At 51.6% G+C, this 27645-nt stretch overlaps 1 protein-coding gene across 7 annotated transcripts; it reads left to right on the top strand.

Annotated features, from left to right (window-relative positions):
• Positions 1-124: 124 nt before the first annotated feature.
• On the top strand, positions 125-27288 carry VPS37C (VPS37C subunit of ESCRT-I). Of its 7 annotated transcripts, none has more exons than XM_072638796.1 (5): positions 125-366; positions 17708-17816; positions 22293-22464; positions 24777-24859; positions 25121-27288. In XM_072638796.1, the coding sequence occupies exons 2-5, from the start codon at positions 17724-17726 to the stop codon at positions 25856-25858; spliced, it is 1086 nt and encodes a 361-aa protein (XP_072494897.1). In that variant the 5' UTR covers positions 125-366; positions 17708-17723; the 3' UTR covers positions 25859-27288. The 7 variants fall into 7 exon arrangements, with proteins under 7 accessions (XP_072494897.1, XP_072494899.1, XP_072494900.1 ...); XM_072638798.1 differs by lacking the exon at positions 125-366 and adding an exon at positions 1857-2882; XM_072638799.1 differs by lacking the exon at positions 125-366 and adding an exon at positions 8732-8863.
• The last annotated feature ends 357 nt before the right edge of the window (positions 27289-27645 follow it).

The raw sequence follows: 27645 nt of genomic DNA, 5'->3' as shown, positions 1-27645 counted from the left end.
CGCAAGCGCACTATGGTGATTCGTCCGGGCTCGGGGGCGGAGTCTCCACTCTCAAGCCTGGTTAGGGGGCGGGGCCGGCGGCACCACTCGGGGGGAGGAGGAACTGGTTTTGGACGTTTGGACTGTACCAGTGTTCGTGGAGGGGGTGAGGTGGGGTGGGGTGGGGTGGGGCCGGGGAGACAGCGACTCCAAACAAAGAGAATGAAAACCAAAAAGTGGACCGCGTGGAAGGAGCTGGGAGTCGCGGGGTCCGGGTGGCGTCACATCCGGCGGGCGGGGCCAGGTGCTGCTCACTCCTCCCTCCCGGTCCGGAAGCGTACGGTTTAAGCCGAGAGCGGCCGTGGCAGCAGCTGCGGAGACTCGCAGGTGTGTGGCCGGGGAGTCCGTCCGGGGGCTGCGTGCGGGGGTGGGGCCAAGGAGGGGGCTCCGCAGCCAGCCTCGTCCTGGCGGAGCGCCGTGATTGGGCGGAGGGGGCGCGTGACTCACGCCTGCGTTGCCTGGACTCCGGGTGGGTGGGGTGGGGGGAAGAGAGGCGAGGGGAGCACGTGACCTTCACCCTCCTTCCCCTCCCCCGGCGCACGTGACCCTCCCCCCTCCCCAGCGGTTGTGCCGAAGGGTATTGGAGCATCTGAGCTGGAGACATCTAGAACGTGGGGCACAGAACTGAGCCAGGTTCTAGAACAGAGGACACAGAAATCTCTGAGCTGGGGCACACCTAGAACACGGGGCATAGAACGTCGGGGCTGGGGGAACCTCGTCCATAGACGAGGGAGGATGCCCTGCCCCGCCTGGGGAACCCGAGAGCCTAGAACGCAGAGGGAGCTTAGAAGTGGGGATGTCAGGGCTGGGGGGGCTTCGAACTGGGGATGTCGGAGCTGAGGGAGCTTAGAATTGGGAATGTCAGGGCTGGGGGGTTTAGAGCTGGGGATGTCAGGGCTGGAAGGGGGCTTAGAACAGGGGATGTCAGAGCTTAGAAGTGGGGATGTCAGGGCTGGGGGGCTTAGAGCTGGGGATGTCAGGGCTGGGGGAGCTTAGAAGTGGGGATGTCAGAGCTGAGGGAGCTTAGAATTGGGAATGTCAAGGCTGGGGGGTTTAGAGCTGGGGATGTCAGGGCTGGAAGGGGGCTTAGAACAGGGGATGTCAGAGCTTAGAAGTGGGGATGTCAGGGCTGGGGAGGCTTAGAACTGAGGGTGTCAGGACTGGGGGGGCTTAGAACAGGGGATGTCAGGGCTGGGGGAGCTTAGAAGTGGGGATGTCAGGGCTGGGGGGCTTAAAACTGGGGATGTCAGGGCTGAAGGGGGCCTTAGAACTGGGGATGTCAGAGCTGGGGGAGCTTAGAAGTGGGATGTCAGGGCTGGGGGGCTTAGAGCTGGGGATGTCAGGGCTGGGGGAGCTTAGAAGTGGGGATGTCAGAGCTGAGGGAGCTTAGAATTGGGAATGTCAGGGCTGGGGGGTTTAGAGCTGGGGATGTCAGGGCTGGAAGGGGGCTTAGAATAGGGGATGTCAGAGCTTAGAAGTGGGGATGTCAGGGCTGGGGAGGCTTAGAACTGAGGGTGTCAGGACTGGGGGGGCTTAGAACAGGGGATGTCAGGGCTGGGGGAGCTTAGAAGTGGGGATGTCAGGGCTGGGAAGTAGCTTAGAGCAGGGGATGTCAGGGCTGGGGGGCTTAGAACTGGGGATGTCAGGGCTGGGGGTGGGCTTAGAACAGGGGATGTCAGGGCTGAAGGGGGCCTTAGAACTGGGGATGTCAGAGCTGGGAAGTAGCTTAGAGCAGGGGATGTCAGGGCTGGGGGGCTTAGAACTGGGGATGTCAGGGCTAGGAGGGGCCTTATCCAAGCCTGAAGAACTTGGAAGTCAGCCCTCATTACATAAGCATCAGTTAAGTGCTTGCTCTGTTGCGGCTCTTCATTAAAGCTGGGGATCTAAAGAAAGGCCCAAGCAGCCTGCCCTCAGGGAGCTCCTCACATGCTGACCTGAGGGAGAATCTGCAAACCTCACAGTAGGAACCAGGCATGAGCAGAGAAACTTGGAGGGGACCTGGGGGAAAGTGCCAGCCTTGGGGGGAATTGGGCCAGGCTTCCTGCCCTGGGGCCTGGCTATCCTCCCCACCTCCATTCCTCCTCCCTGTTTCCAGGCTCAGCTCTGATCATGCTTTCTGCAGGAAGCCTCCCCTGGGGGCCAGGGCTGTCTGGGGGGCTGTAGCACAGACAGGCAGCAGGGCTGAACTCATGGAGAGATCCCCAGTCAGGGTCCCTGCACTCCATCCTGCAGCCAGCACAACCTTGGGCAAACTCACTTTCTGGCCTCAGTTACCTTATCTGGAAAGTAGGGATAATGACCTTACTTTCCAGGACTGTTTTGTAAATCCTGAAGTATTTTACTCTCCCAAGTGGTTGTTATCACATCTTAGCCTGTCACTTCTGCTCTCTTTGGGCTTCAGTTGAAGCAGGTGACCTGAGGCAGGAAATGGGTGCCACCCTGGCTGCTCAGTGGTATTTGCCAGCTTACTGAGGCTTCTGGCATTGATCCCAAGCTCCTTCCACTGTCACTGGCATCACTCGGGGGACAAAAGCTTCTTAGGATGCAAAGCTTGGTCACAGGCACCAGCCCTGCACCGCTGACCTCTCAGCCTCAGCTTTTGCTCCTCTCCCAGGCTAAAGCTCTGCTTTGCTCCTTTCTCTGCCTCCCACCCTTGGCCCGCTTTGGTTTTCTGCTCTTCCTCTTACCCCCCTCTGCACTGCCATTTCCCCTCGTTTCCCGTCTGAGACCCTGGCCACCTCTCCTTGGCCCGATGGAAGCCAGAACTGGGGATGGGGAGAAAGGGACCTTGCTGGGGACTGCCTTTTCCTGGGTTGCTGTCCAAAACTTCAGTCTCTGGACAGGTAGGGACTTTGTGCTGGGGAACTGGGCGGGGTTGGGGGGTGGAGATGGCTGCCCAAATGATAATCGAACATAGCCAGCATTACTATCACACCTTGTGGTGTGCAAGGCTCTTTATGTGATCCTCACAACAACCCTGCGAGGTAGGTACTCTTAGGATCCCTGTTTTATAGAGGAGGGAAACTGAGGCAGACAGTGGTTCAGTGACTTACCCAGAATCCCTCAGCTAGTAAATGGGAAGGGAAAGACTTTTTCTCTTGGTATTCTGGGCTGTCACTGAAGGCCCAGACTGCTCATTTTTCTCAGTTTTTGAGTCTTTTGGCCACAGCCCCCCAAGTGACCTCATCTGGTGGCTTTTGCCATTTGTTTGTTACACAATTCTCTGTCACATCAGTTTTACTCTTTCCTGGACTTCTTGTTTTGTCTCTTTTTTAACTTTGTCTGCACAGGTAGCATTCTGACTGGCTGGGCAGGGTGGGATCCTTGGGGGAAACACTCTGCCCCTGCCCCTGCCCCCTTTCTACCCATCCACCATTCTGAATGCCTGCTGTGTGCTCTGTCCTGGGGCCCGTACCGTAGGGACGCTGGCAGGGACTCACTGACAATGCTGGTTTCTGTTAGCAGGACCTTTGTAGATTGAGAGATCCGGGGCAGGGAGGAGACAGCTCTCATTTAGTCAATTTTCAGCTTGTAGTCTTCAGGGAAACTTGAAGGGAGGCCCAGAGCAAAAGCAGCTTGCCTGACTGGAGACCATGATGGATCCATTCTGGCCCAAGGCAGTAGAAGCATATTTTAGCTCTAGGGCTGCCTGTGTCTTTGACCGGACCACAGGCAGGCTCATTCCCCTTGAAGGGACTATAGGGGCAGGTCCTAGTCTCTTAGGCAGGTGCAGAGGGGGCACAGCAGGGTTTGATAGTTAAATCCTAGGGAGGATTATCATGCTCTCTTGGGGCAATCTCAACTCATCACCCAGGGTAGCCCAGTACCTGTATTAGGGGAGCTCACATCGATATGTAGCTTGACAGCTTGCAAAGTGTTTTCCTCACTGCTTACTCAGTGCAAACTGTAGCATCCCCATTTCACAGATGGAGAAACTGAGGCCCAGAGGTCCCACAGAAAGTGTTTATTTACTAGGTCCAAAGGTCAGGGCATGTGACCAGAGTGGTGCTATTTGAGCCTGGGGAGCAGCTGCTCTCCCTCCTCCTCCTTGCCTCTCCTTCATGCTTTACCACACCCTTTGCCTACTTATAATTCCAGAATGGACCAGGTGGATCCTGCCCCTGGCATATGGTAGTCTTGGTAACTGGAACAATAATTGTTCAGCCCCTGGTCCTTCAGTGACCACATTGTATTGGTATATGTGGCCCAGAACACTTGGAAGAGAAGCTGCTATCACCATGCTGGACCCTGAAGAAACCTGTGGGGGCAGGATCCAGACTCCAGGATTTCTGGCTGGTCCTGTTTACTGGGAACCTGTCCTTAGGGGGTGCTGAGTCACTTGGATCCAACCCTAGTCGGAGCAGGGGTGTGCCTGACCCCTGCAGATAGAATTAAATGAAGGATAGTGGGTGGCTGGGATTTGGAGTCAGAGGATCTGAGTTCATGCCGTTTCTGCTGTGTGACTCTGTGCCTCATTTTCCTCATCTGTACAATGGGCTCAATACTTAACACGCCCTTACTTCACAGGATTGTAAGGAATACACTTTTGTGAGCTGCTGTTCTCATTATTAACTCTTTTCTGATGCCCCCAGTGGTGGGCCATTGGCCTGGGGCTCTTGAAGTCTCTGCCAGTGAAGTACTAACACTGGCAGGATTAGCCTTTGAGTACGGGCTGACGGTCTTCTGGATTTGGAGAAGCCATCCCTAGGGTGGCTGGAAGGGAATGGATTTTTTGGTCTCTAGCAAGTTTTACAGGCCACCTAATAAGTTAGAAAGGAGTCGTGATCACTGTGGTAGGAGCAACTGTCACATTCATGAAATTACAGGTCCATGAAATACTATTATAAAAGATAAGACTGTCTGTGTAGTTGGAGCCTGTGGAGCAGATTTAAGTCAGCAGTACTGTCAACAAGCATTCATTGAGCCAAAGGGTGCTCTGAGAGCTGAGGACAAAAACCCCAAATCATCGTGGCACCGAAGAAGCCAGCATTCTGACAGGGGAGATAATGTGTAAATAACTAGGTATGTGCAAGATAGAGTAAATGGAAGATAGTGCCAGAAGGAAAAGCCTGGAGAGTTGGGAGCAGCTTTCTTCAGAAGGCTGAGTCATGAAGCCGAGAGGTGGAAGTGAGGGGGCTGGTGCAAAGGCACGGAGATGGAAGGTGATGAGTGTTTTGTGTTTGAGGAGCTGCAGGTATCATTGAGTTTGTGGAGGGGAGAAAGGTATGAGAAGATCTGGAAGGGGCCCGGTTGTGGAAAGCTTTAAATGACAAACGGAGGTATTTCTGTTTGATCCTGGAAGTCATAGGGAGCCGCTGTGGTTCATTGGGCAGGGTATGTGCCATGGTCAGTCCCATGTTTTAGAAAAATCACCTTGGCAAATGAGCGTAGGGTAGATGGAAATAATGAAGATAGCATTTCCGTAGAACTTTAGGGTTTGCAAAGTGCTTTCTCCTCACAATAAGCCTGAAAGGTAGGTCTGTTTTATCCTCGTTTTACAGATGAGGAAACTGAAACACAGAAAGGATAGGTGACTTGCCCGGGGGTTACAGGGCTATAAATGTCCGAGGCCAAGACTTGAACTCAGAGCTTCCTGATTCTAGGGCCAGGACTCTGCCCACTGTGCTGCTGAGGAGCCTTGATGCAGAGACCCAGTAAAAAGCTGTTGAAATGGTCCAAGTGGGAGGTGCTGAGGGTCTCAGCTAGGGGAGCAGTGGTGTAACTGGAGAGGTGTCTGGAAGCCCAGATTTGGGGATGGATTGGAAACTGAGAGAGGAAGGGGCTAGGAGGACACAGAGGTTGGGAATCTGGCCGAGTGGCAGCGGGAATACGGAGAATGGATTCTGTTTTAGACATGTTGAGTTGGAGACGTGTGAATGCCCCTCAGGAGAGAGTCTGGGGCCCACAGTGTAGATCCAGAGTCATCTTTAGAGTCATGAGAGCTGACAGGTCACACATAGAAGAAACAACATTGGGTGAGGAGAGAAGGTGGCCCAGGCTGAAGCCTGTGCTTAGTGGACACTGGGAGGAAGACCCAGCAGAGACCCCTGAGGCGAAGGAATCCATCTGGATCCTGAAATGACCAGAGAGAAAAAGGACTAGGGCCTGGAGGAGGGAGCTGTCAGTCTCTAGAAGCCATTGGGATGATGCAGTTGTGAAGAGCCTTCAAGAACATTCCCCAATTGAATTGGATTAAACTCTTTTTCAATTTCTTTCTTCTTTGACTCCCTGTAAACTAGAAAGCTGACCAGGGCTGCCTCTGAGGGTCAGAATTTATATTCTGTTGCTGACTGACACAGCCGAGAGAGGTGTCTTAACATGTTTCTGCTCCTCTCAGACATAGAAAGTGGTTGAGCTGAGAGACGAAAGAGGTGGATGTGCTGATGATGGAAGCCCAGGGGCTCCAGGGAAAGCTCAGAACCTTGTCCAGCCAGCAGGAGAGCAGCAGCCTTCTATGTAATGGGGAACTACGAAGACGCACATGGTTGTAGCATTGTACACCTTATTTAGCAAGGCTTGAACACCTGCTATACCCATAGCACTGTGGGAACTGCTGAGGAAGCCCCAGGATAAATGAAAACCAGTCCTTCTCATCAGTAGTGGAGAAGGTAGTTGGGGCTGGATGAACCCAGTGAAGAGGGTAGAGCCTCCTCGTCATGGGGACTAAGGTGAGCAAAGGGTAGCAACAGAGTTCAACTTGTGTATGGAACTATGTGAAGTTGAGCTTAGAGCAGAAAGAACATGGTGGGGAGACGATGGAATTGGGGAGAGAGAGGCATGAGGAGAGGGTTGTAGATTCTGGAACAAGAGCTGAGATGATTGCAGTGGTGCTGTAGAAAGATCCTCATGGTAAAAGCCATCCTTGTGGGCCTTAAAGTTTGCAGAGAGCCCTCTGCAGAGACTCCCAACCACCCTTTCCAATAAGGACAGTCAGGTGGTGGCACATTGTATAACTAAGGCCCAGTGGTGGGATCTCTTCTTATCCCAAATCCAGACTCTTGCATTATTTGTGGTTGTAGTTTCAGTCATGTCTGACTCTGTTACCCAGGTGGGGTTTTCTTGGCAAAGATCCTGGAGTGTTTGGCATTTCCTTCTCCAGATCATTTTACAGATGAGGAAACTGAGGCAGCCAGGGTGAAGTGACCTGCCCAGGGTCACACAGCTGGTAAGTGTCTGAGGTTGGGTTTGAGCTCAAACCCAGCGCTCTCTCTTCACTACAACCAAGCTGTCATCATACCACATTATATCTGCTGTGCATGATGGGAAGGGGAGAGGCTGGAGATGAGGAGACCACTCTGGAGGCTGTTGCAGTAGTTGGTATGAGTTGATGAGGTCCAGGACTCAAGGGGGGGGCAGAGGAAATGGCAAGAAAGGGGTGGATAGGGGAACATCTTTAAAGGAAAAGCAGAGTATTTAGTGATTGGACGTTGTGACTGGGCCAGGCAGGGTCTGAGCTTGGATAAAGGGCAGTGGTGGGATCCTGATGAGGAGAGGAGGTGGAAAAGAGCAGCTTTGAGGGGGCGAGGGATGAGGAACTGGCATCACACGTGGAGAGTTTGCTGTGACTTCCTGTGGGCAGCTGGAAATGTGGATTTGAGAGACCAGCCCCGGAAAGATATCTGGGAGCCTGTTTGGGAGCACTGATGGCTGCCTGCATTTGTAGTCATGGTTATAAATCAGAAATGAAACTGTTTTCAGCTCCAGGCATAGGGTCATTTAGCCCAGGGGGCTGGAGGCCTTCTGGCGTCTGCCCATTTCCTCCGGTGTAGGGAGTTAGGGAGCAGTAAATGGATTTCTTGGGCTGCTCCTGCCATTCTGAAAAGCCCCCTGCTCATGAGGGAGGTGAAGGCCACAAGGATTGGCGGTCACCCACTTCCCTCGTGGGTTTGGGAAGCTGCCTGACAGGTTGGCTGGAGGGCTTCTGGCTTGGGGGTGGCTTGCCAGCCTGCTGTGCACACACTGGCAGGTATTTGAAGATCCTTTGGGTGGATCCAGTAAGCACCTGTTAGGACCAGCTTTTGTGGATCAGTGGCTGCCTTTGGACCCAGGTGACCCAACTTGGCAGGGTGGCCTGTGAGTGCCCCATTTCTGAGAGCCTGGCTGTCCTCATCTCCAAGTGCTTTCATGCCCAGCCTGCCAGGCGGGGTGGGGAGGAGACAACCTTCCAAGCTGGTTTAGGTTTGGTGGTTGGCCCCCATCCACATTTTTACTGAAAGCCTGTGGAAATCCTTGTGCCCTGCCCCCATTCTAAATAGTCAATTAGCCTCAAATGTGGCTACCCCTCACCTCCTGGAGTTTCTGAAGTAAGGAATAATGAATGCGGATTTTATCGATTTTGTCCACTATCGTAGATAAGGCATTTTAGATAAAAGTGTCTGTGTGCTGGGCATACAGAAACCAGGAAGCAAGATCTCCGGCTCTGCTCTTAATGGGAAAGTGCCACACATAAAGGGGAACTAGAAGGGGGAGGGTAAAGCCAGGGGCTCTCATGGGGAGAAGAGGAGGGGGACAGCTGAGGGAAACAGCTAGTGTCTGGCCTCCTTGTGGGGAGGCAGTTGGGCCCATAGGGCACGGTGTGGAGGCTGAGCTTTGGCCTGATTAGGATCTGCAGCTTGCAGGGGAAATTGAGTGATTCGACGTTTTGATAGCTGGAGTCTACCTGGAAAAGAGATCTCCACGGCTAGAAGGAGGGAGGCCTACCAAGGTTTCCAAGGCAACCCCAGCTCTTTGTGATATCACTGGGAGGCCTGATGAGGGCTGGGCAAGGGCCGAAGCTCAGCTTGGTGACTTGCTAGGGCAGCGGAAGCTTTTTATGAAGTCACAGGTCAGAGCTGGGAAATCTAAAAGAGATTTTACAGTTCTTCCTTTGGGGGGGATTTAGGTTAAAAATATCCCATTAGCCCGCGGCTGCTGGAAGATGAAAGCTGGAGGTGCTGCTACAGGCTTGAGCCGAGAGTCCTCAAATCATGGTTCCTGGGGACTGTGGACAGGGCTGCGCTGCATCCTGCCTGCTCACTAGCAATAGCTGAGGTTGATGGAACGCTTTGTTGTTCAGTCGTTTCAGCTGAGCCCACTCTCTGTGACCTGTTTGGGGTTTGCCATTTCCTTCTCCAGCTTATATGGATGAGGAAGCTGAGGCAGACAGGGTTAAATGACTTTCCCAGGGTCACACAGCTAGTAAGTGTCTGACTCGGGAAGACTGAGACTTCCTGACTGGCCCAGTGCTCTGTCTACTAGGCCATCTGGCTGGGCATATTATCTCATTTGAATCCCAAAGCAACATAGTGAGAGAAATAACATAGGTATTATTTAATCTCACTTTGTGGATCAGAAAATGAGGCCTGCGTGTGGTCCCAGTGTTGGTCAGGGCACCACAGGTTCTCCTCCAGGCACATCTTTTCGTTCACTGTAGCTGTTTCTCAGACCCTCTCATGAAGCAGTCATGATCCAAGCTCTGTGCTGTTGGGCATATGATCCAAGCTCTGTGCTGTTGGGCATCTGAAGTCTTCAGCTCCTCCAGCATTCCAGCAGTGTGGACGCGCTTCCTTGGGTGATGATGCCAACCTGTCCAGGTTTTCTCTTTCTGTGTTCTTCCTCTTCTCCTTCTAGGACCCTCCACCCCCCAGGCCTTCCCTGGGGCCTTTCATACTCTTAAGAGTCTTAGCATGCACTTGTGCGGTCTGTCCATGGAGTTTTGCTGTGAGGGACTTGTCATTGGGTCACACCTGGCACTTTTTTCACCATGTCTTGCACAGAGATCACCCACATTAGGGCCCCTCTTGCATGATGGTAGGAGTCATGCTCCAGGTGATGTCACGTCCTTTCAGGGGGCTTCATGTTGATGTATTCTCCTCCCTCACTTTACAAATGCATTTCTCAGAGTCTAGTCTGTGACCAGACTGAGTCACTGATAGAGGAATCCTGGTTTAGTGTGCCATCTGTTAGAAAATGATGACTTTTATTTTCTTCTTGCTTTGTGAGACTTTGTCCTTGGCCTTGGAGAGGGTGGTTTTAAGGACCAAGAAAGCGAGAGATCCCTAATGTCTTCAGGACCACATGACTCCTTAGTGGCAGGGCCAGCCAGGACCTACTGAACTCCATGGAGGAAGAGCTGGGGGTGGGAAGAAGCTGCCCATTCTGAGAACAGCTTTAGGAACTGACCTGGCAGACTTCCCCAAATCTGGTTTATCTGTGACTATTTTCAGTTTTAGATTTTTGTCTGCCAAGTACTTCCCACCTCACCTTCCTTGCCTTGCTTGCTCTGGAATTGAGAGATGGCATCAGCCTTCTCCTAAGTGGCACTTGTACTGATAATCAGCCCTAGTGCCTCTGTATCTCCTGGGAGATCATCAGGCAGGGTGGGTCATTTCAGCTGAGATGGGAAGGAGTCAGCTGATTGTTCTAGAGAACAAGAATGCCTGAGGAGCTAGTCTCTCGCTGTCACACCCCATGGGAGAACTCTTAAGGACCCAAAGAGTGATGGTCTACATACTGTTTCCTTTGGTTCAGATGCATCATTTCAAGGCTTTGTGAGCCTGTCAGCCTTCTCCAGGTTTTGTGCCTCATCTTACCTGTCTATTAGCTCTCCCTCACTCCCTTCAAAACTCTCACACAAACATGTCATCACCCTCCTTTGACTTGTCTGAGAAGGAAGAGGCAGAGCTCCCATCTGTAAAATATTGGACTTGGAGGCCCCTTCATCTTCTTGATGGATAATTCTATAACTTAGGCACAGTAAGTCAGCTGCCTATGGCCTGTCTCCATGACCTGGGAAGATGGGCATGTGGGGACTGGTTTCTGTGACCCCCTTGTTATCCACAATGTGACATGTCCTTGTGGCTCATGTGGGGACACATTGGTTTAAAGTCTGTATTATGTGACTGAGCAACCTGCAACTACATAGCACACGGGGCTTGGCACCTAGCTGGTGCTTAAACAATGCTTAGTGACTAAGATATGATGATAATGGGCTTGTCTGAGGTTCTTTGTGTGGCTGATGAAATGACTGAAGGTTTGATCTTCCTGACATATCAACTTATTAAGCACCTTCTGGCAATCGCCCAACAAACCAGGAATGGATTTCTCCTCAGCTTAGGCCCAGACCCCCAGTGCAGGGGGAGACATACATGTATAATTGAATCAAGTAAGGCCAATTAATTAAAAGTAAACAATACAACATTAGGTGATCTTAATTTCTAATAGGAGGAAAGATTAGGGACTTCCCAGTTCAGAGGGGAAGAGTGAACAGGTGCAATTCCCAGAGGTGTTCCCCCTCCCCCAAGTACCTGTGAAAAATCAAAGGAACATGGGAACATAACTGATTGACCCATGTGGGACCAGTTTCATATAAGGCCTCTGGGCTGCTTGAGATACGTAATTGTGAGAAAACTCCATGCATCAGTCTTTGGCTCTGACAAGGTTTGTCATCAGCATAACCGAAGTCCTTCCTTAAGGGTCTCGAAGCAGCCAGGAGAGGTGATCCAGCTTCCCAGCCACACAGGGCTTGGTCCAAATAATGCAATAAGGTTTTTTCCCCAGTTCCCACAATTTAATAAAGTTTTCTCACAAGACAGAAATTGGACTAGACCCATAATTGAATAGAAAGGGAACTGAGCTAACTTCAGAATTGAGTCACAAGATGGAGACAGTATGGTTCACTGACTTCCCTTAATTAACCACTTGCTGTCCTAATCCCCTCAGTTTCCCCCCTCTGGATTTCTGGGGGGGTGGGCAGCCCATTTTCCCCATGGCTTTCTTATCTTCGAGCCAAAATCTACGAGGTTTTTCACATATTCGTAATCAGAATTACTTAAATCAGGTTTCAGCTCAAACAACTGAGGGCTCACAATGGACTGATTTTGAGAAGGGAGATTCACGTGTCACCAAGGTAACCAGGAGAACTAAGCATAAACACAAACAGCAGGAAACAAAGGGAGAACGTGGATTTCACTGGTGACTTATCTAGTGATCTGCTTTGTGATCTTGGGCTGCTGAATTCCCCCGATCCGCACTTGCCAGTTTGTGAAATGGAAAAGCCCAAACTTCATCTTGAGTGCCACCGGGTTGTTGGCATGAAGGAGGTGCCCTTGGGGAGCTCAGGACTTCTTGAAAGAAAGATAATGGGAACCTAGAGATTGTAGGTTGGCTGAGCTAAATGGTGCCTGGGCATCCTTGCTATGGCCTGTGTGGAGTGACACACCCCAAGGAGGCAAAATTAACCACAGGAAGGACCAGATTATTAAGGGTGTATGGAGTGGGGCTGGGGTTGGCCGTCTGAGCATTGCAGAATGCTTTGCCTATCTATGCCTACTCCATCTTGACCACGCCTGTGAATACAAGTGTCCAGACCTCCTCTCTCTTCTCTCTCTTACCACTTCCTCTTTCTCCTTCCCTCTTTCTTTCTCCTCTCTTCTCTTTCTTCCTCCCTTCTCTCTCCCTCTCCTCTCTTTCCCTCTCCTCACCTTTCTCTCTCTTTTGTTTGTCTCTTTGTCTCTGTTTCTCTCTCTCTCATTCTTTCCCTGTCTCTATCTCTTTCCTGTCTTTCTCCTTTCTGTCTTTTGTCTCTTTCCATCTACCTCTCGCTGTTTCTTCTGTCTCTGTCTCAGTCTCTCTGTGTCTCTGTCTATCTCTCTGTCTGTCTCTGTCTCTCTCTTTCTCTGTCTCTCTTCTCTCCCCCCCCTCTCCCCATGACCCTGGTTAAATCACTTTCCCTCCTACCACTTTAGAGAGCTCTCTGAAATGATCTGCTGCAGAGAAAGTGCTTACCTGCTTTGGTAGAGAGAATTTCATTAAAGAAATTTCCTGAGTGTTGGTGATATCACAGGCCGGGTGCCCAGCCTTATCCTCAGCCCTGACCCCATTCCCTGATACTTATTAGCTTCAGTTTCTCCATCTATAAAGGTTGTATGCAGACCACCAAGGGCTTATGTAGATGTCTGCTGTCCAGAGTTCAGCCATATATCTCCACACTGCATTTTCCTCACAGAGAACCAGTGTGTGGATTCATAGGAGAATTTACAAAGATCTTTGCTCTTGGAGGAAAGGCACATTAGGGTCAGGTAAGGGAATGAGATTACTGTTTTGTATCCAGTGAAAATGAGAGTCAACCCAGGGAAGTGTTTGGCTTAAGGCAATGGGTGTAAAAAGTAGGGTACTGGGAACCTTCTGGCCCGCTCCTTGACCCATCGGCCTTGGCCAGGTCTGAATCTGCAGATGCTGGAGGGAAGGGCCTTTGAACCAGCCTGAGGGAAGGACACAGGGGGCAGGAGAAAGGATGTTGGCCCAGCACTCACCTCTGGCCCGTCCCTCCCTTCTTGGGTCGCTGCATCTACACCTGTTGCAATACGTTTTGGTGATAAATGGAGGAGAGCCCGCTGAGGACAAAGGGTTAGGCTGGCAGCAGGGAATTCGAGTCAGAATCAGAACATGACCAGGGCCTGGCCGCTAGCCCTCTTGCTTCACACCATCACACAGGACGTCCTGGTCAGGCTTACAAAGTGCTCTCCACATAGTATTTCACTGAATCTTCACAGCAACTGTAGGTGCTGTACTTATTCCTATTCTACAGATGAGGAAATAGAGGCTGAAGAGAGCTTCCGTGACTTGTCTGACACCTAATCAGGGCCTGGGGGTTTGAAGGTTACTCAACTGAGACTTGACCCACAGAGAAAGGGAAGATCTTTTTGTTTTGAATCCTGACATCCTTGGATTGTTTCAGGCCCAGAAGGATCATTTTGGAGCCTGATGTGAAGTCAGTTTCAGTGAAGGCATCCTAGGGTGAGAAGTAAGGCTACCTTGTTTTGTCGGATTAAGGAGAAAAAGCCATTTCATCCTGATAATGAAAATATTTTCCTTCTGGATTCGCTGCTGCCACTGAAAATTTTCTTTCCCAGTTTAAGAAGAGTGCCTCCACCCTCGTTTTCTTTTCAATCAATGACTGAAGAAAGGCTTAGCTCAGTGGATGGATTACAAATTCCTGAAGGCCATCGCTTTCTCCCAGAGTCTTACCTAATCCCACCCAGAACAAACCTCTCTGGAGTCTTCCTGACAAGTGGCCATCTGGCCTTTGTTTAAGGATCCTCAGTGACAAGGGAGTCTCCCATCTTCCACTCTTGGATGGTTCATTGTTAGGAGGATTTCAGGTATCCAGAACATGGAAGGCAGGAGAGCCCTGCATTTGGGTCCTGGCCACGTGATCACAGGCAGGTCGCCTAACTGCCTTGAGCCCCAATTAGAAACAGTTCATTCTGTGGAGAAGAAGAGCCTGTTTGTGCATATTGTGGTAAACCTCTGATTGTGTCTTAGCTCCTGGGATGATTATAAGCATCAGATGAGTTGATGTTTGGTCACGTGCTCTGAAAATCTTAACATTCTATAAAATGTCAGTTGCCTTTACCCTCATCAGGGCATATTTGAGCCAGGAAGAACCATTTAAAGTTTTGAAGCCCAGAGTGGGACATCCTAACAGAATCCCCTTCCTCTTCTGCCTGGTGAGTTGTCTTCTGGCTTCACTAGAAAACCTTCCACAAAGAGGATTCCACCACCACTGCCACAGTCACCATCACTGTCACCACCATCACCGCTGTCACTTCTACCACCACTGTTACCCGCCACTGCCACAGTCACCATCACTGTCACCACTGCCATCACCTCCACCACCGTTATCACCACAGTCACCTCCACCATCACTGTCACTGCCACTGTCACCACCACCACTGTTACTGCCACTATTACCACTACTGTCACTTCCACCACTACTGTTACAGCCATTTCCACAGTCACCATCAGTGTTACCACCACTGTCACCTCTACCACCAGTATTACCAGCACAGTCACTGCCACCCCAGGGTCCTTCACAGGGAGGCAGCGTCTGCTACTTTTTGGTTGCTTGTCTTGTCACAGAGTTTTTCCTCCTGTCAAGGTTTGGTTTGCCCCTTGACCTCCCACCATCCTATCCTGCTGTCTGGGGCCCAGCATCTTCCTATACATACTTGCAGATGGCTTGCCTGCTGTCATCCTCTCAGCTTGCAAGGACCCATGGCTGTGGGTTCTGACCCCCCTTGTCTAAATGGCTGTCCTGACATAGAATGTCCCCTGCCATCCTGCCCTGTGGTCCCTTCCTCCCAGGACCTCTAGCCAATCATGTGCAGGCCTTCATACCTTCACTTCCTTCTCTACCCTGGCTTCTGTTCCTCCACTAGGGAAGCCACAGCAGTCACTGGAGGGTAATGCCAACAATGGTTCTTTTTAAAAATACATTTATAATTATCTCTTCCTACAGATCCTAACTTTTCCTCTGCCCACCCCCCCTCCTGCAGCCATCCCATATAACAGAGAATATTTGCAACAAAAATTAAGCTCCTGCTCTATGCTGGAAACTGAGCCAGATACTGAGTGTACACGTACAAAGAATTAAACAATCCCCCTTCCCAAGAGGCTTCCATTCTAACAGAGGAGACAAGAGTAGTAGAATGCTATACTCACAAACATAAAGATAATAAAGACTAATCTATACCAGGTGCTAAGTACAAGTTAGCTTGGAAGGAAAGGCCCTGCTGAGAGAGGCAGGAAGGGAGCATGTGCCAGGTATGGGGGATGGTCAGTGCAAAGGTGTGGAGGTGGGAGAGTAAGGGACAGAGGAAAGGTCAGCTTGGCTTTATTGCAGGGTACCATTCAGTGGGAGCCAAACAGAAGAGTTGATAATTTGTGCCAATAGGAAGCCAGGGCATTAGTTGGGTAGGGGAGTCTTAGGGTCAGATCTGTGTTTAAGGAAGTATCATGTGATTAGGAATGCAGTTTCCTTCATTCTTTGGCTAGTGGGCAAATTCTTGATTTGTGCCTAGAAAATGGGATTATTCAAATAGTTGAGCAGATTTCCCATGGTACTTAGCCCTGAAGGATCTGCTCGCCAGAGAGGAAGCTTCTCCTTCAACACGTAACAGGAAGCCGAGGGCCAAGGGGTAGGATTCCCAAGCAGGCTCCTCTTCCTGGTTCTCCCTTTGCCCACTCACTCCCGACCTGCCCCTGTTCTTCCTCTTGCCATCTTCCATGATGGCCACTCCAAAGGATTCCCTGCCTAGATGGTGGAATGTCCCCTGGCCGACCTGGCCTCAAGCTGCCTCTGCAGCCTTAAGACCACCTACCCCCTTTAGCAGACCTTCGTGCCACTCCGCCAGTGCAGTGCGCTCCATGGTCCTCCCACCCCTCCCCACCCTTTAGAACTCCTCATTTCCTTCAAGCCTTAGCACACATTGCTTTCTCTAGAGCCCAGCAATGGCAGTTTATTCTCTCCTTGGCTGCCTGGGTAGCTGTTTGCACATTGCAATACTTTCTGGTAGATCTGTGAGGCCACAGCCCAGTATTAACTCATTTCTCATGGTGTCTGGGGTTCCGTGGGCTGCTCACTGCTGGGGAGCTGGGTGCTAGCTCCTCTGCAATGGGGACTTTTGCCCCTACAGCTTGTCAGGCACCAGATACCAATGGATGGATTATCAGTAAATGGATGCATTGTTTTCCTTGGCCTGTGTTTCCTGGCAGCTGCGCTGGGTCCCCAGACATTTGGCAGGACTTTGCTCTCTGCCTCCTAGGGAGGTTGTCTCAGTCAGGGTTGCCTTTGTCATCACCTCCCTGGCCTTCCTTAGGTCTTATCTGAAGCCACCAGTACATCAGCACAACTCGCCCACCAGCCTGGGCTGTGAGGTCCAGCACCTCTGGTTTGGCTCTCAGGGGTGATGGCCCTTCCTTCCCTTTTCTTGTTCTCCCTGGACATCCTTAGTGGCTTTGCACCCTCTGAGTCACGTTGAGATTTGATATTCCTCGAAGCAAGGTGACCAAAGAGTGATGTGCCTGGCCAGCCAGCCAGCCTTCCATGCCTCACACCATATCTGGGGCATCAGGACCTTTCTGCATTGTCCCAGGGTCCTGTCTAGGTCTGGCTCTCTCACATTAATAGCACAGCTAAGAATTCAGATTTGACAAATGGCTTGCCTCTGTGGCCATCAGGGAGACTCACAGTTGGGAAGACTACCTGGGGGAAGCCTGAGGTGTTTGTGGCTAAATATAACAGGACAGCTTGCCTGAGGCTTAGGATTGAGGCTGGGAAATGCCTGGGGGAGGGGAGGAGATGAGCAAAGTATTTCTGTCCAGGACAGAAATAGAATCTGCCTGGCCAGGGTCATGCATGTGAGGGCACTACGGAGATCTGGGACCTGTGGGCACTGTTTCTCCAGCTGCTGCTTTTCCCCCACCCCTCACCTGCTACCTTCACCCTTTTTTTCCACAGGGATCCCAGGTACCTAGTCAATTCAGGAGATGGGAGGCTTTGTGTTTCTGTTGACTGGGTGAGATGCACTATACAATGGAAGGAGCACTGGATTTGGACGGTGACTCTGCTTTGTAGTACTAGTGTAATCCTGGGCAAATTACTGCCTCCCCCCATACCTCAGTTTTCCTCTCTATAAAATTCACCCCCTGTGTGTGCCTGGCAGAGCCTCCAGGGCTGAAGTGAGAAGGCTGGACTAGAGAGTCCTCAAGGTCCTCTCCATGGACTTGGACCCTTTCCCTTCTTACCTTCCTGGCGGTGCCAGACTGGCCAGGACCAGGAGAGGAGCCCTCCGGGGAGCCTATTCTAGGATGCTCATGCTCACCCTTACCCCTTTCTCTTCTGCAGTTGTTTCCCGAGGAAGATGGAAGAACTGAGGGACCGGACGGTGGAGGAGCTGGAGAAGTTGCAGGATGACCCTGAGGAGATTGATCGTCTGGTAATGGAGTCACCTGAGGTAAATCAAGTAACATCTGCCAACCCTGGGGGGGTGTTTTGATCATCAGCTTACAGATGGGGAAACCGAGGCAGACAGAGGGGAAGTGATGTGCCCAGGGTCACACAGCTATCTGAAGCAGAATCTGAACTCGAGTCTTCATAACTCTAAGTCCCAGAGCAAAGGTGACTGTAATAGTAGCAGCAGCAGTGACAATAACCAGCATTATTATAGTCTGTAAGATTCATGCAGCCCTTGACCTCTGTCATCACTCCTTGCCTCCCCGGTACTTTGGGAAGACTGAGAGGGGCCTGGAAAAAGCCACAGAGTTCTGGGGACACTTTCTTGTGTTCTCCCCATCCCCCCTGCCACAGGGCTACATTAGAGGGTGTGGATGTGGATTTAGATGGGGCAGGTTCTAGTGGGTCAGAGTCTAGGCCTGCCTTAGGACCTATGGACTTCCCAGGCCTTCCCAGATCCAGCAGGGTCTTCTCCAGGGAGTTCTGGAGACGTACTAGTGAGCAGGAAGTTCTGTGACCCCTCCATCCCCCCAGGGGATACTGACCTGGGGGGAGGCCCCCAGTCCCTTGTGCCAGGAGCCTGGAAGAGGGAAGAGGGTGCCAGCTTCAGGTACTTGAAGGTCTGTCCTCCAAGGAGTGACTATCCTTTTCTGCTTGGCCCAGAGGGCAGAGCCAGGAGTCTGGGGGAAGGTACGGAAAGGCCAATGGAGGTGTGATGTCTGGAACAACTTGCTACCTACGACTGTGCCCAGTGGGACAGGGGCGATGATGGGGATTTACACATGTGTGAGCACACATGTGCATGCACACGCATGCACGCATGCATGCACACACATACACATGGACACATGAACACACACACACATGCACACACGTGCTTTGGACGTCTTCAAGCAGAAGTTTCCAGAAGACAGTGCCATGACATGCATCTGCTGTTTGAGTTTCCTGGATGGCTGCTGAGATTCCTCCTCATCCTCATTGGTTTTACTTAGATCTTTGCAAATGATGCAGAGGAGAAAGCCTAGTGGGACATGCTCCATGGGAAGGACGGGCAGAGCCTGTGGTTTCTTTGGTCCTGGTGTCTCCTGCAAGAGAAGGCCTCCTCTGCCAGTGCAGGTTGCCCCTTTGTTGCACTTTACAGGTCTGGAGATTTGTACCATGTGTTGATGGGCCACATGGGGCACAGGTGTCCTGGACCCAGGAGTTGGTTCTTGGCTCCAGGGCGGCCCCCCCTTCTCCCCATGTTGCCTCTGATGAAAAAGTGTGTGTCAAATATTTAATAGCTGTATTGAGGTACACACACACACACACGCACCCACACACACACACACACACACGTAACCATCTTTTATTGCTTGCCTTATGTTTCTCAGAGCACTTTACAGACAGAATCCTGTTTCCAAGTGTTACTATCTCTATTTTAGAGGTGAGGAAACTGAGGCTGAGAGGAGTTAAGTGATAGGCTTCTGGTCACAAAATAAGTATGTGTCTGAGGTGGAATTAGAACCCAGGTCTTTCTGCCCTAGGTTGCTCCTCACCCCACTCAGATACAATAAAGACCTCTCCTGCGTGGTGCCCTGGGGGAATTCATGGGTGCAATGAGGACACATGAAGAGGTCCAGACTATGGTTGAAAGCCAGTTGTTTGTCCTTTGTTCTTGAGGAGGACCACCATGTCAGGGAGGTGATGCGACCACACGCCAGAGAGGCAGTGCTGTGCAGGGTCACCAGCCTCACCTTCTCCTGAGCCATCTGGGTCCAGCAGCTAGATATGGCTCAGGATGCAGTGGGAGGCCTTGGCCTTTCCAAACTGAGCTCTTTAACCGGTCTCAGTCTGACAGTGGCAGCACCCATTCATGATTAAGGCTAGGTAAGAAAAACATGGCACCTGGGGCTCCAAGCTATTGCTTATAACCTAGGGAAGAGAAACTTGGTGTCAGTGCTGATGACCCCTATGTACTCCTAGGACCAGAAATGACCAGGAAAACATCGGGTATCATTCAGGGAGATGTTAGGAAGTGAGCAGGCAATGGGTATGTTCTCCTCTATGAGACCCTGGTGCATCCAATGAGGAAGAGAAGGGGGTCCCTGCCCAACCCCTCCAGGTCTGTGCGAAGGAGGACTGGCCCCAGACGAGGAGGGCTGGGTGAGTTAGGACCTGGAGTTTGTCAGGCACGTACCAATCCCAGGGGCTGATATCACAGGAGAGGAGAGGAGAGGGAAGGGAAGGGAGCTTGGGCTTTCTGTGGGAGCCTGGAAGAAAGCAGAACCTTCCAGAAGCCCAGGTGAGGAAGGTGCATGTTCTGGATGTGGGAATCACTTGCAGGCCATGGGTGTGTGAAAGGAAACCATAGGAGGTCAGTCTGGAAGGGCAGGAGCCAGAAGCAGAGAGTGAAGGGGTTTGTTTTGTGTCCTGGAATCAGTAGGGAGCTGTTGGATCTTCTTGAATAGGAGAGTAACCTGACTATAGAAAGACTTGTTTGTTGTGTTAGATGGAGGATAGTTTGGAGAGAGGATAAGGGGAGAAAAGGAGGAGTCAGATGCTGTCTTGTGCTCATGCCTCTGTGATGCATGTGAAGCAAGTGGGGGAGAGTCTATTGTCAGTGGGCAATGAGAAGGAATTGGCAATATGGAAAGTTTGATGCGTGGTTTAGAAGGCAATAATCACGGGAACCTTGGCTGGAGATGCAGCTGCCCTGAAGAGGCCACTTAGACTCTGGGGTCCTGTGTGGACCCTCGGGTGGGTGTGGATGCTGTTGGAAGGTCCTCCCTGGCTTTAATCATGATCTGAGGTGAAAAGTCCTTCGTAGACTTAAGTTGGCTATAAATAAACTCCATATTGGAATCAGCAACACACTGTGGCTGCTAGAAAAATAATGAGGTCAGAGGTGGCATTAATGAATGGGTGGCCCCTTAAGCAAAGGAGGGGAGGGTCTGTAGGAGGACACCACTTATACATGGGAACACATACTGATGGGGGTCAGCCAGGATGGGGCTGTGGGGTAGGGTAGGCGACCAGGTCAGAGTTGGTCAAGGAACTGGTCCTGTGTGGTTGGGGGCTGGGGGGCGGGTTTGTCATCCAGTAGCATCCTAGAGTGGTGGTGACCTTGGATCTCCACGGTCATGTCAGAGCTGGGAGGCTCTTCCAAACTGGAAGGACTTCAGAGGGTCTTGTTGCCAGCTTGGCCATGGCAACTCTGAAGGCCTTCTCCCAGGTAACAGAGAGGCCACAGGACACCTGCCATGCTGCTGGGATTGTGGATGCTTGTGGCAGAGCCATGCCAGGGAAACTAGGCTATCCCTCCCTTTGGCAGATGAGAGGCCTGAGGCTCATCTGGGTTGTGACTCTGATTCAGTATCCTTTGTCTTCTACCTTCTTTCCTTGGAGAGCCCTGTGGCTATCAGAGCTCCAGGGTTGGGGGCTTCAGCTGTGGGTGTAGATAGGGTGGGGCCGAGCTACTTGTAACAGGCCTAGAGGGCTGTAAATTGAGGGCTGCCTGTATTTCTTTTCCAGTGGATTCCTCTCTTTAAGGAGGTTTCCTCAAGGCTGATCCTTTTAAAAAAGTTTTTCATCCATCCTGTGAGCATTCCTGGGGCCGCCCCATGGGAGGGAGCCAGACTTTGGAGACCTATGTCCATTGTGGCAATGTTTCAGGCTTACAGACTTCAGCTCCAAACCAAGGGAGCAGTTGCCTTGGACTCTCCCATTCCCCACGTGATCAGCAGACGCAGCTATGTGTCCACTCCTCAGGGCTGTGGTAATAGGCTGTTGTGGTAATAGGCTTCCTCTCCAAATCTGCCATCTTCTGCTTATTGGTCCTCAGGGATTCTCCAAAGTTCCCACTCAGCCCATTGCTGAGCCCTTGGGTTCATGTCAAAGTCCACGAGTCCATAACCTTGGACAGCACATCCTGTGATACTTGGGGCAGAGATGAAAGGGGGTGCTCCCTGGGCCCGCGGTCCATGCTTGACTTCTTTGCTTTCAATGAGAAAGGTAGAGCAGCCTAGAGGACGCTTCTTACACTGTGGGTCCAGACCCCATCTCAGAAAACCTGGCAGCAGTAAAAGGTTTCTGAATGTACAAATTAAAAATTAAAGTGCATATAATGTGTACATATTTTGGGTTAAAATTAAATCAAGCTCATAATGAATGGAAACTTCACTACAGCTTTGGTTCTGAACACCTTTGCATGCCCACTTTGAAGTGCATGTTCTCAGGCCATACAACACCAAAGAATCTGTTTAAAGGGGCCTCCCATGAAAAAATATAAAAGTATAAGAAGCCCTGGCCTAGAGGGCAGTAGAGGACAGTGCTGGGTCTAGAACTGGGTTCAAATCTTTCCTCTGACAGGAGATGTGTGACCTTGGGCAAGTCATTTCACTCCATTTCATCCTTGGTCCCCACCTCCTGGTCCCACGCACACCTTCAGCAGTTTGGGAGTTGGGCACCCCCATTACTAGGGTCCCTTTCTTCCTAGGTCCAGGACCTGCAGCTAGAGAGGGAGATGGCGCTTGCTACCAACCGGAGCTTGGCCGAGCAAAACCTTGTGTTCCAGGCACCCCTGGAGATCAGCCGCTCGAACCTCTTGGACAAGTATCAGGAGCTCCAGAAACTGGTGGAGAAGTGCCAGGAACAGAAGGCTAAGCTGGGTGAGCGGTTAGTCAGGGTGCCTCAGAAATGGCACCTCGTAACCATTTATTTAGCACCCTGTGTCCTATGTGTGGCCTTGGGTGGGGGTTATGGAGAAGAAAGCAGCCCCAGGTCCTGGTCACCTTCAAGGACATTGTGATGGACTGGGTCCTCAGGATGGTAATAGCCAGAATTGGCCCTTAGATAATATATGGAGCATATATTAAGTGCTTTCTGTGTACACATCTTTGTGCTAGGCCCTGGGAATACACATAGAAACATGGTTCTGATGGAAGAAATGACCCGTGTGGGGAAGGCTGTGACCAGGCAGCAAAGTCCCAGAGTCAGGTGGTCCGGTCTCTTTAACATCATTGCCACTGACCAAGTCCTGTCAGCCTCTGAGGCTGTGACCAGCCTCTCCCAGGGACATTGGCCCTAGTGTCTGAGTTAGAAGCCTTGGAGAGATGGCGGGGATCTGACCCATGCTGTGCCTCTCCCCATTGCTTTCTCACTGCCATAGCTCAGTGAGTGGCAGTTGTGGGGGAATGGTCTGCCAAGGGCCCCCTGCTATGGATGATGATTGATGGCCATGGGGGTGGGGCTGGAAACAGAATCTGGGGGGAGGGGGCTCCTGGGGCCCTCGTGCCTAACTGCCAGTTGGTGGCAGTTAGTCCACAGTTGTGCTGGGGGATGAGGAAGGTAGGTCATTTCTCCCCTTGACAAGGGCAGTAGGGATAGGCCGGAAGCAGCTCTGCTGGTTTGGGGGCTCTGGGGCTCAGGGCCCTGGGCTGACTCTATCAGGGAAGGTCTGAGGGGAGAGAGATGGTCAAGGTGCTGGTGCTGGAAGATCTGACGAGCCTCCCCGAGGGTCCCTTACAGCTCCAATGAGGCTGGCCTCGTGTGTGTGAGTGTGTGTGCATGTGTGTGCACGCATGCACGTGTGCATATGTGCAGCTTTAGGACTTGAGAGGGAGGGATTGTCATTCTCACTACCTGGGTCCCACTGAGGCATCCAAGAATGGATGAAGGAGGACTGACTGAGCACGTGCCACATAGAGAGTACTGGGGAGCCCAAAGAGAAAAGCCAGGTGAGCCCTGCCTCCCAGGGGCTCACCTTCTAATGGGGGAGACCCCAGGCAGAGGAATTTTGGTGGAAAAGACATTTAAGAAAATTCATTGCTGTCTGCCTTGGATCTCAACATCATGGAGGCCTGGGCTGGAAGCAGGACTTGGGGCCTACAGGTCACTCTCTTCCCAAGAAGAGGGGTCCTGGGCTGTCTCAGGTCCGAGGAAAGGTGCTGGTCATTTGACTCCCCTGGCCTGGAGTCAGGAAGGCTTGAGTACAGATCTGGCCCCAGAGACTTCGGTGATCCTGGGCTACCACTTCATCTCTTTATGCCTCAGTTTTCTCATTTGTAAAATGAGAATAATGATAGCACCTACCTCCCAGGGTTGTTGTGAGGATGAAATGAGATGATCTTTGTGAAGTGCGTAGCACAGTGCTTGGCACACCATGTAAGTGTTAGGTATTATTGTAATGAAGATGCTTTAGCTTGACTAGAGTGCCAGTGTCAGTCCCATTTTGGGGGGGGGGGGGGTGGCGAGCTTCTTTTCCATAGGGTTTGTTTGGCTGGGTAATGGTTGCTGGGACCATGTTGGAAGCAAGGCTAGTGGCCTGGGGGCACTGCTGGCCTATGGGCTTCAGCTGGTTGGGATTCGTTGTGGTAACGGTATAGATAGGGGGAGGTCCCTCCTCCACAGAGAGTTATTTGACTAGTGTCCTGGGATCACCCCCTGCTCTTCCAGGGTGCTCAGGGCCTACACTGGTACCCTCACCCCACAGCTGTTGGGGAGAGGGTAGTGATGGGTGACTCTCTCAGGCACATGGCATCTCTTGGTTGGCGTATTTGCCTCTGGTATAGTGGAGTCAGGACGACAGATTCTGGTCCTTTCTCTGAGACTTTGTAACTGTGGTGACCTCTCTGGGCCTCAATTCTTCATCTGTAGAGTAAGAATGATAAAATTGAATGTTGTGAGGCTCACCTGAGGCAGGCTGGCACAAGGCTCAGTGCTGGAGTTTAGAGCTAAGCAAGGGAGGAGCTTCCATTGTAATGGGGGACATCTGGGGTTGATGTGGGTGCCCCAGGGGCCTTCTGTGCTAGATGTAAATCCAGAGATCCATGTGGGAGCGTATGACCACAGAGGGCTGGCTTCTCCTCTGTCTGTATCCCTGAGGCTTAGCCCTGTGCTGGGCCTTTGGGAGGGCTTCCTAAAGGCAATCATTGAAGTAAATAGCTGTTATCAATAGGACAATTGTTCCTCCTCTTTCCAGAGAAGTTCTCCTCAGTGTTGCAGCCAGGAACCTTGCTGGACCTTCTGCAGGTTGAAGGCATGAAAATCGAAGAGGAGTCAGAGGTAAGGCAGGGTCTCTTTCTGGCCACCACCACTGCTTGTCTTCTGGGGCATCTGCAGGGACTATGGCCCACCTGGCCCGGGTGGGGCAGGGACCCTTGGTCACCTTCTTCACTGTGGGACATCACCATTGCTGAGGCAGTGACCTTCAGAGCACAGTTCCCCCCACTCTGACCTTTGGGATGGGAGGGGAGCCTGGTCTCTGGGGGCAGCCTCCAGGCCAAGACTTGGCTGCTGTGGTGACCTGGACTGTTTGCCTTCCAGGCCATGGCTGAGAAGTTCCTGGAGGGGGAGGTGCCCTTGGATACATTTCTTGAGAGCTTTGCCTCCATGAGGATGTTGTCCCATTTGCGCCGAGTTCGAGTAGAAAAGCTGCAGGAGCTGGTGCGGAAGCCCAGGGCTCCCAAAGAGCCGACCAGGCCCCCTCTCCCACCTCAGCCTGTTATCGAGACAACAACTGCTGTGGCCGATGCTCCACCTGCTGTCCCTGCTCCTGCTGCCCCACCCTCAGCAGGCCCTGCCTACCCACTCCCCTACAGCCCTTCTCCTAACTTAGCCATAGGCCCCACAGCCCAAGGCCCTCTCCAGCCAGCCCCTTTCCCTGTCACCTCACAACCCTCTTTGCCTTACGGTGTGCCTTCGGGCCCTGGCTATCCACCAGCCAAGCCTGGAGGGGCTGCCACAGGGCGCCCCTGGTCTCCCCACTCATCTTCTGGACCAGGATATCCTCTGTCTCAAGCTGGGAGCTCATCTTCTGGACCAGTGTATCCCATGGCCCGAGGCCCAGCTCCCAATCCAGGCTACCCTCAGCAGTCTTATTTTCCGGCAGGAGGAAGACCACCCTACCCAACTCAGGCACCTCCCTACCCAACCCAGGCCCAGATGCCTAATTTCCCAAGGCAGCCCAGACCCTCAGGCCCTCACCAACCCCCATACCCAACAGGCCCCGCTCTTCCCTATGGGTTTTCCACTCCCCAGGGACCTGTATGGCCTGGGTATTAGACATGACCCTCACGCGTTGCCTCCCTTCACTCCCACCTGTACCACAGGGGTTGGTTGTACCATTGCTGCTGCCTAAGATTTGGGTTAAACAGCTGTTGGCCCTGCCTGTGGACTTTGGAAGGAGGCTTGACCCATGCAGGCACCTGATAAACCGGGCTATGATGGCATGCAGGGTGTTTTCAGAACCAAGGCCTGTCTTGTATGTCAAGGGATAAGATCACCCCTGCAAGCCTGTAGTCAGCAATAAGTCATGACATACGGTCCCACTGTACTGGTGGTCTTCTACCAGCCAGTCGTGCTAGCCAAACGAGGGGGCACATGTGGAAGCTATTTGTGTACACACAGACATCGAAATCAAAACACAAAGAGTTCTAAGTGCTGTGACCTCCCCTCTTCTCCCCCCTCCCCTCAGTTGTGGTTCTCTGTTAACACCCTCCCCAGGGACTAGCTGTTGCAGATATGTTTACACTGGCTAAGAGATGAGAAGTAGCAATCTTCAGATAATGTATCCACCAGAGGTGGCTATCTCTTCTCTAAGAGAGCACGTCCTGGGCTTCCCCACAGGCTTAGCTTACATGCAGGACACTTAGTAATATTTTCCCAAATCTTTTACTTAGATAACATGATAAAACACTAAGGCAGAAGCCAGAGAAGCTTACACCATTGTGGGGAAGGCTGAGTGTCTCGACAGTAAGGCTGATACCTCTTAAGACCTAGAACTAGGAGTTGGGGTGGTGCTGGGCCCTCTGGCAGAGGATGGAGTGGGGAGCAAGTATCTGCAGCAGAAGTTAGGGGGCTCATGTGGAGGATGTCCTGGGAACAGGGGCAGCTGCCCTCCTTCCTCCCAGGGCAGCTCTGTTGGTAGCAAGTTCCTTCAGAGTCCCCACTTTGCCCTTCAGTGCCTTTGATGTTGGCAGTCACTTTTCTCCTTCATGCCTTTTCCTTCTCCCTGTTTCTCTTAGCAAAACTGTTTCTTGCATTGTCCTTAGGACTTCAGCTCAAGGACAGGGCTCACACTTGTTCCCTTAGAGTTTATGGGTTCCTGACAACTGTAAAATTATAAGGGTGATAAGAACAGACCCAGGAGGGTTTAGTGGCTGGAGCATTTACTTGGTCCTTTCTGAAATCGGTTTGGTTGCTCCGTCAGCCCCTGGAACTGTTGATCTGGATGCTGAATGTACCTTGGACTGTCCAAGATTGAGAGTGATGAGGGCACTATGTCAGTTTTGATTTCTGTGCCCCAAATGAAGGGTTGGTAATGCCAGATTTGTTTTCTCAGTATATTGCCAAATTCTGCTCGCTTAACCATAAATTATTTATGAAGAGAAATTACTAATGGACTTTGTTGGTTTGAATGCTTCTGAATGAGATGGATGATGTCCGTCATCTATGGATTAATCACTAAAATAAAACCAGATGTGGTCCATGCAGTGTCCTGGCTATGGTAGGTGTGTAGAGCGAAGACCCGTCTGCTTGGAAGGTGCTGTCCATTTTGGGTAGTAGCCTGCTCAAAGGAAACACTTCCTTCTCTTATCAATAAAACCCTGTCCATCTCCTGCCCTCGGATCTTTGGCCAGTCTCTGGGGCCTCATTGGTGCAGCACTCACTTCGTTTAATCGTCCAGTCTTTGATTTCCTTTTTCTGCCATTAGCATTTCCCTTCCAGTCTCTGCTTAACTGGGCTGTACTTTTCTGCCGTACAAGCTCTCCCAGCCTTGCGTGGGTTCAGCTTGCCATTTTGCAAGAATTGAGCTCCTGACAGATTTACAAACAGTAGTGTGGTCCATC

This window comes from Notamacropus eugenii, chromosome 2 (genome assembly GCF_028372415.1).
Source record: "Notamacropus eugenii isolate mMacEug1 chromosome 2, mMacEug1.pri_v2, whole genome shotgun sequence".
NCBI classification, from domain to species: Eukaryota; Metazoa; Chordata; class Mammalia; order Diprotodontia; family Macropodidae; genus Notamacropus; species Notamacropus eugenii.
The sequence above is the reverse complement of the archived record's forward strand: the minus strand, read 5'-3'. Positions and strand labels throughout refer to the sequence as shown.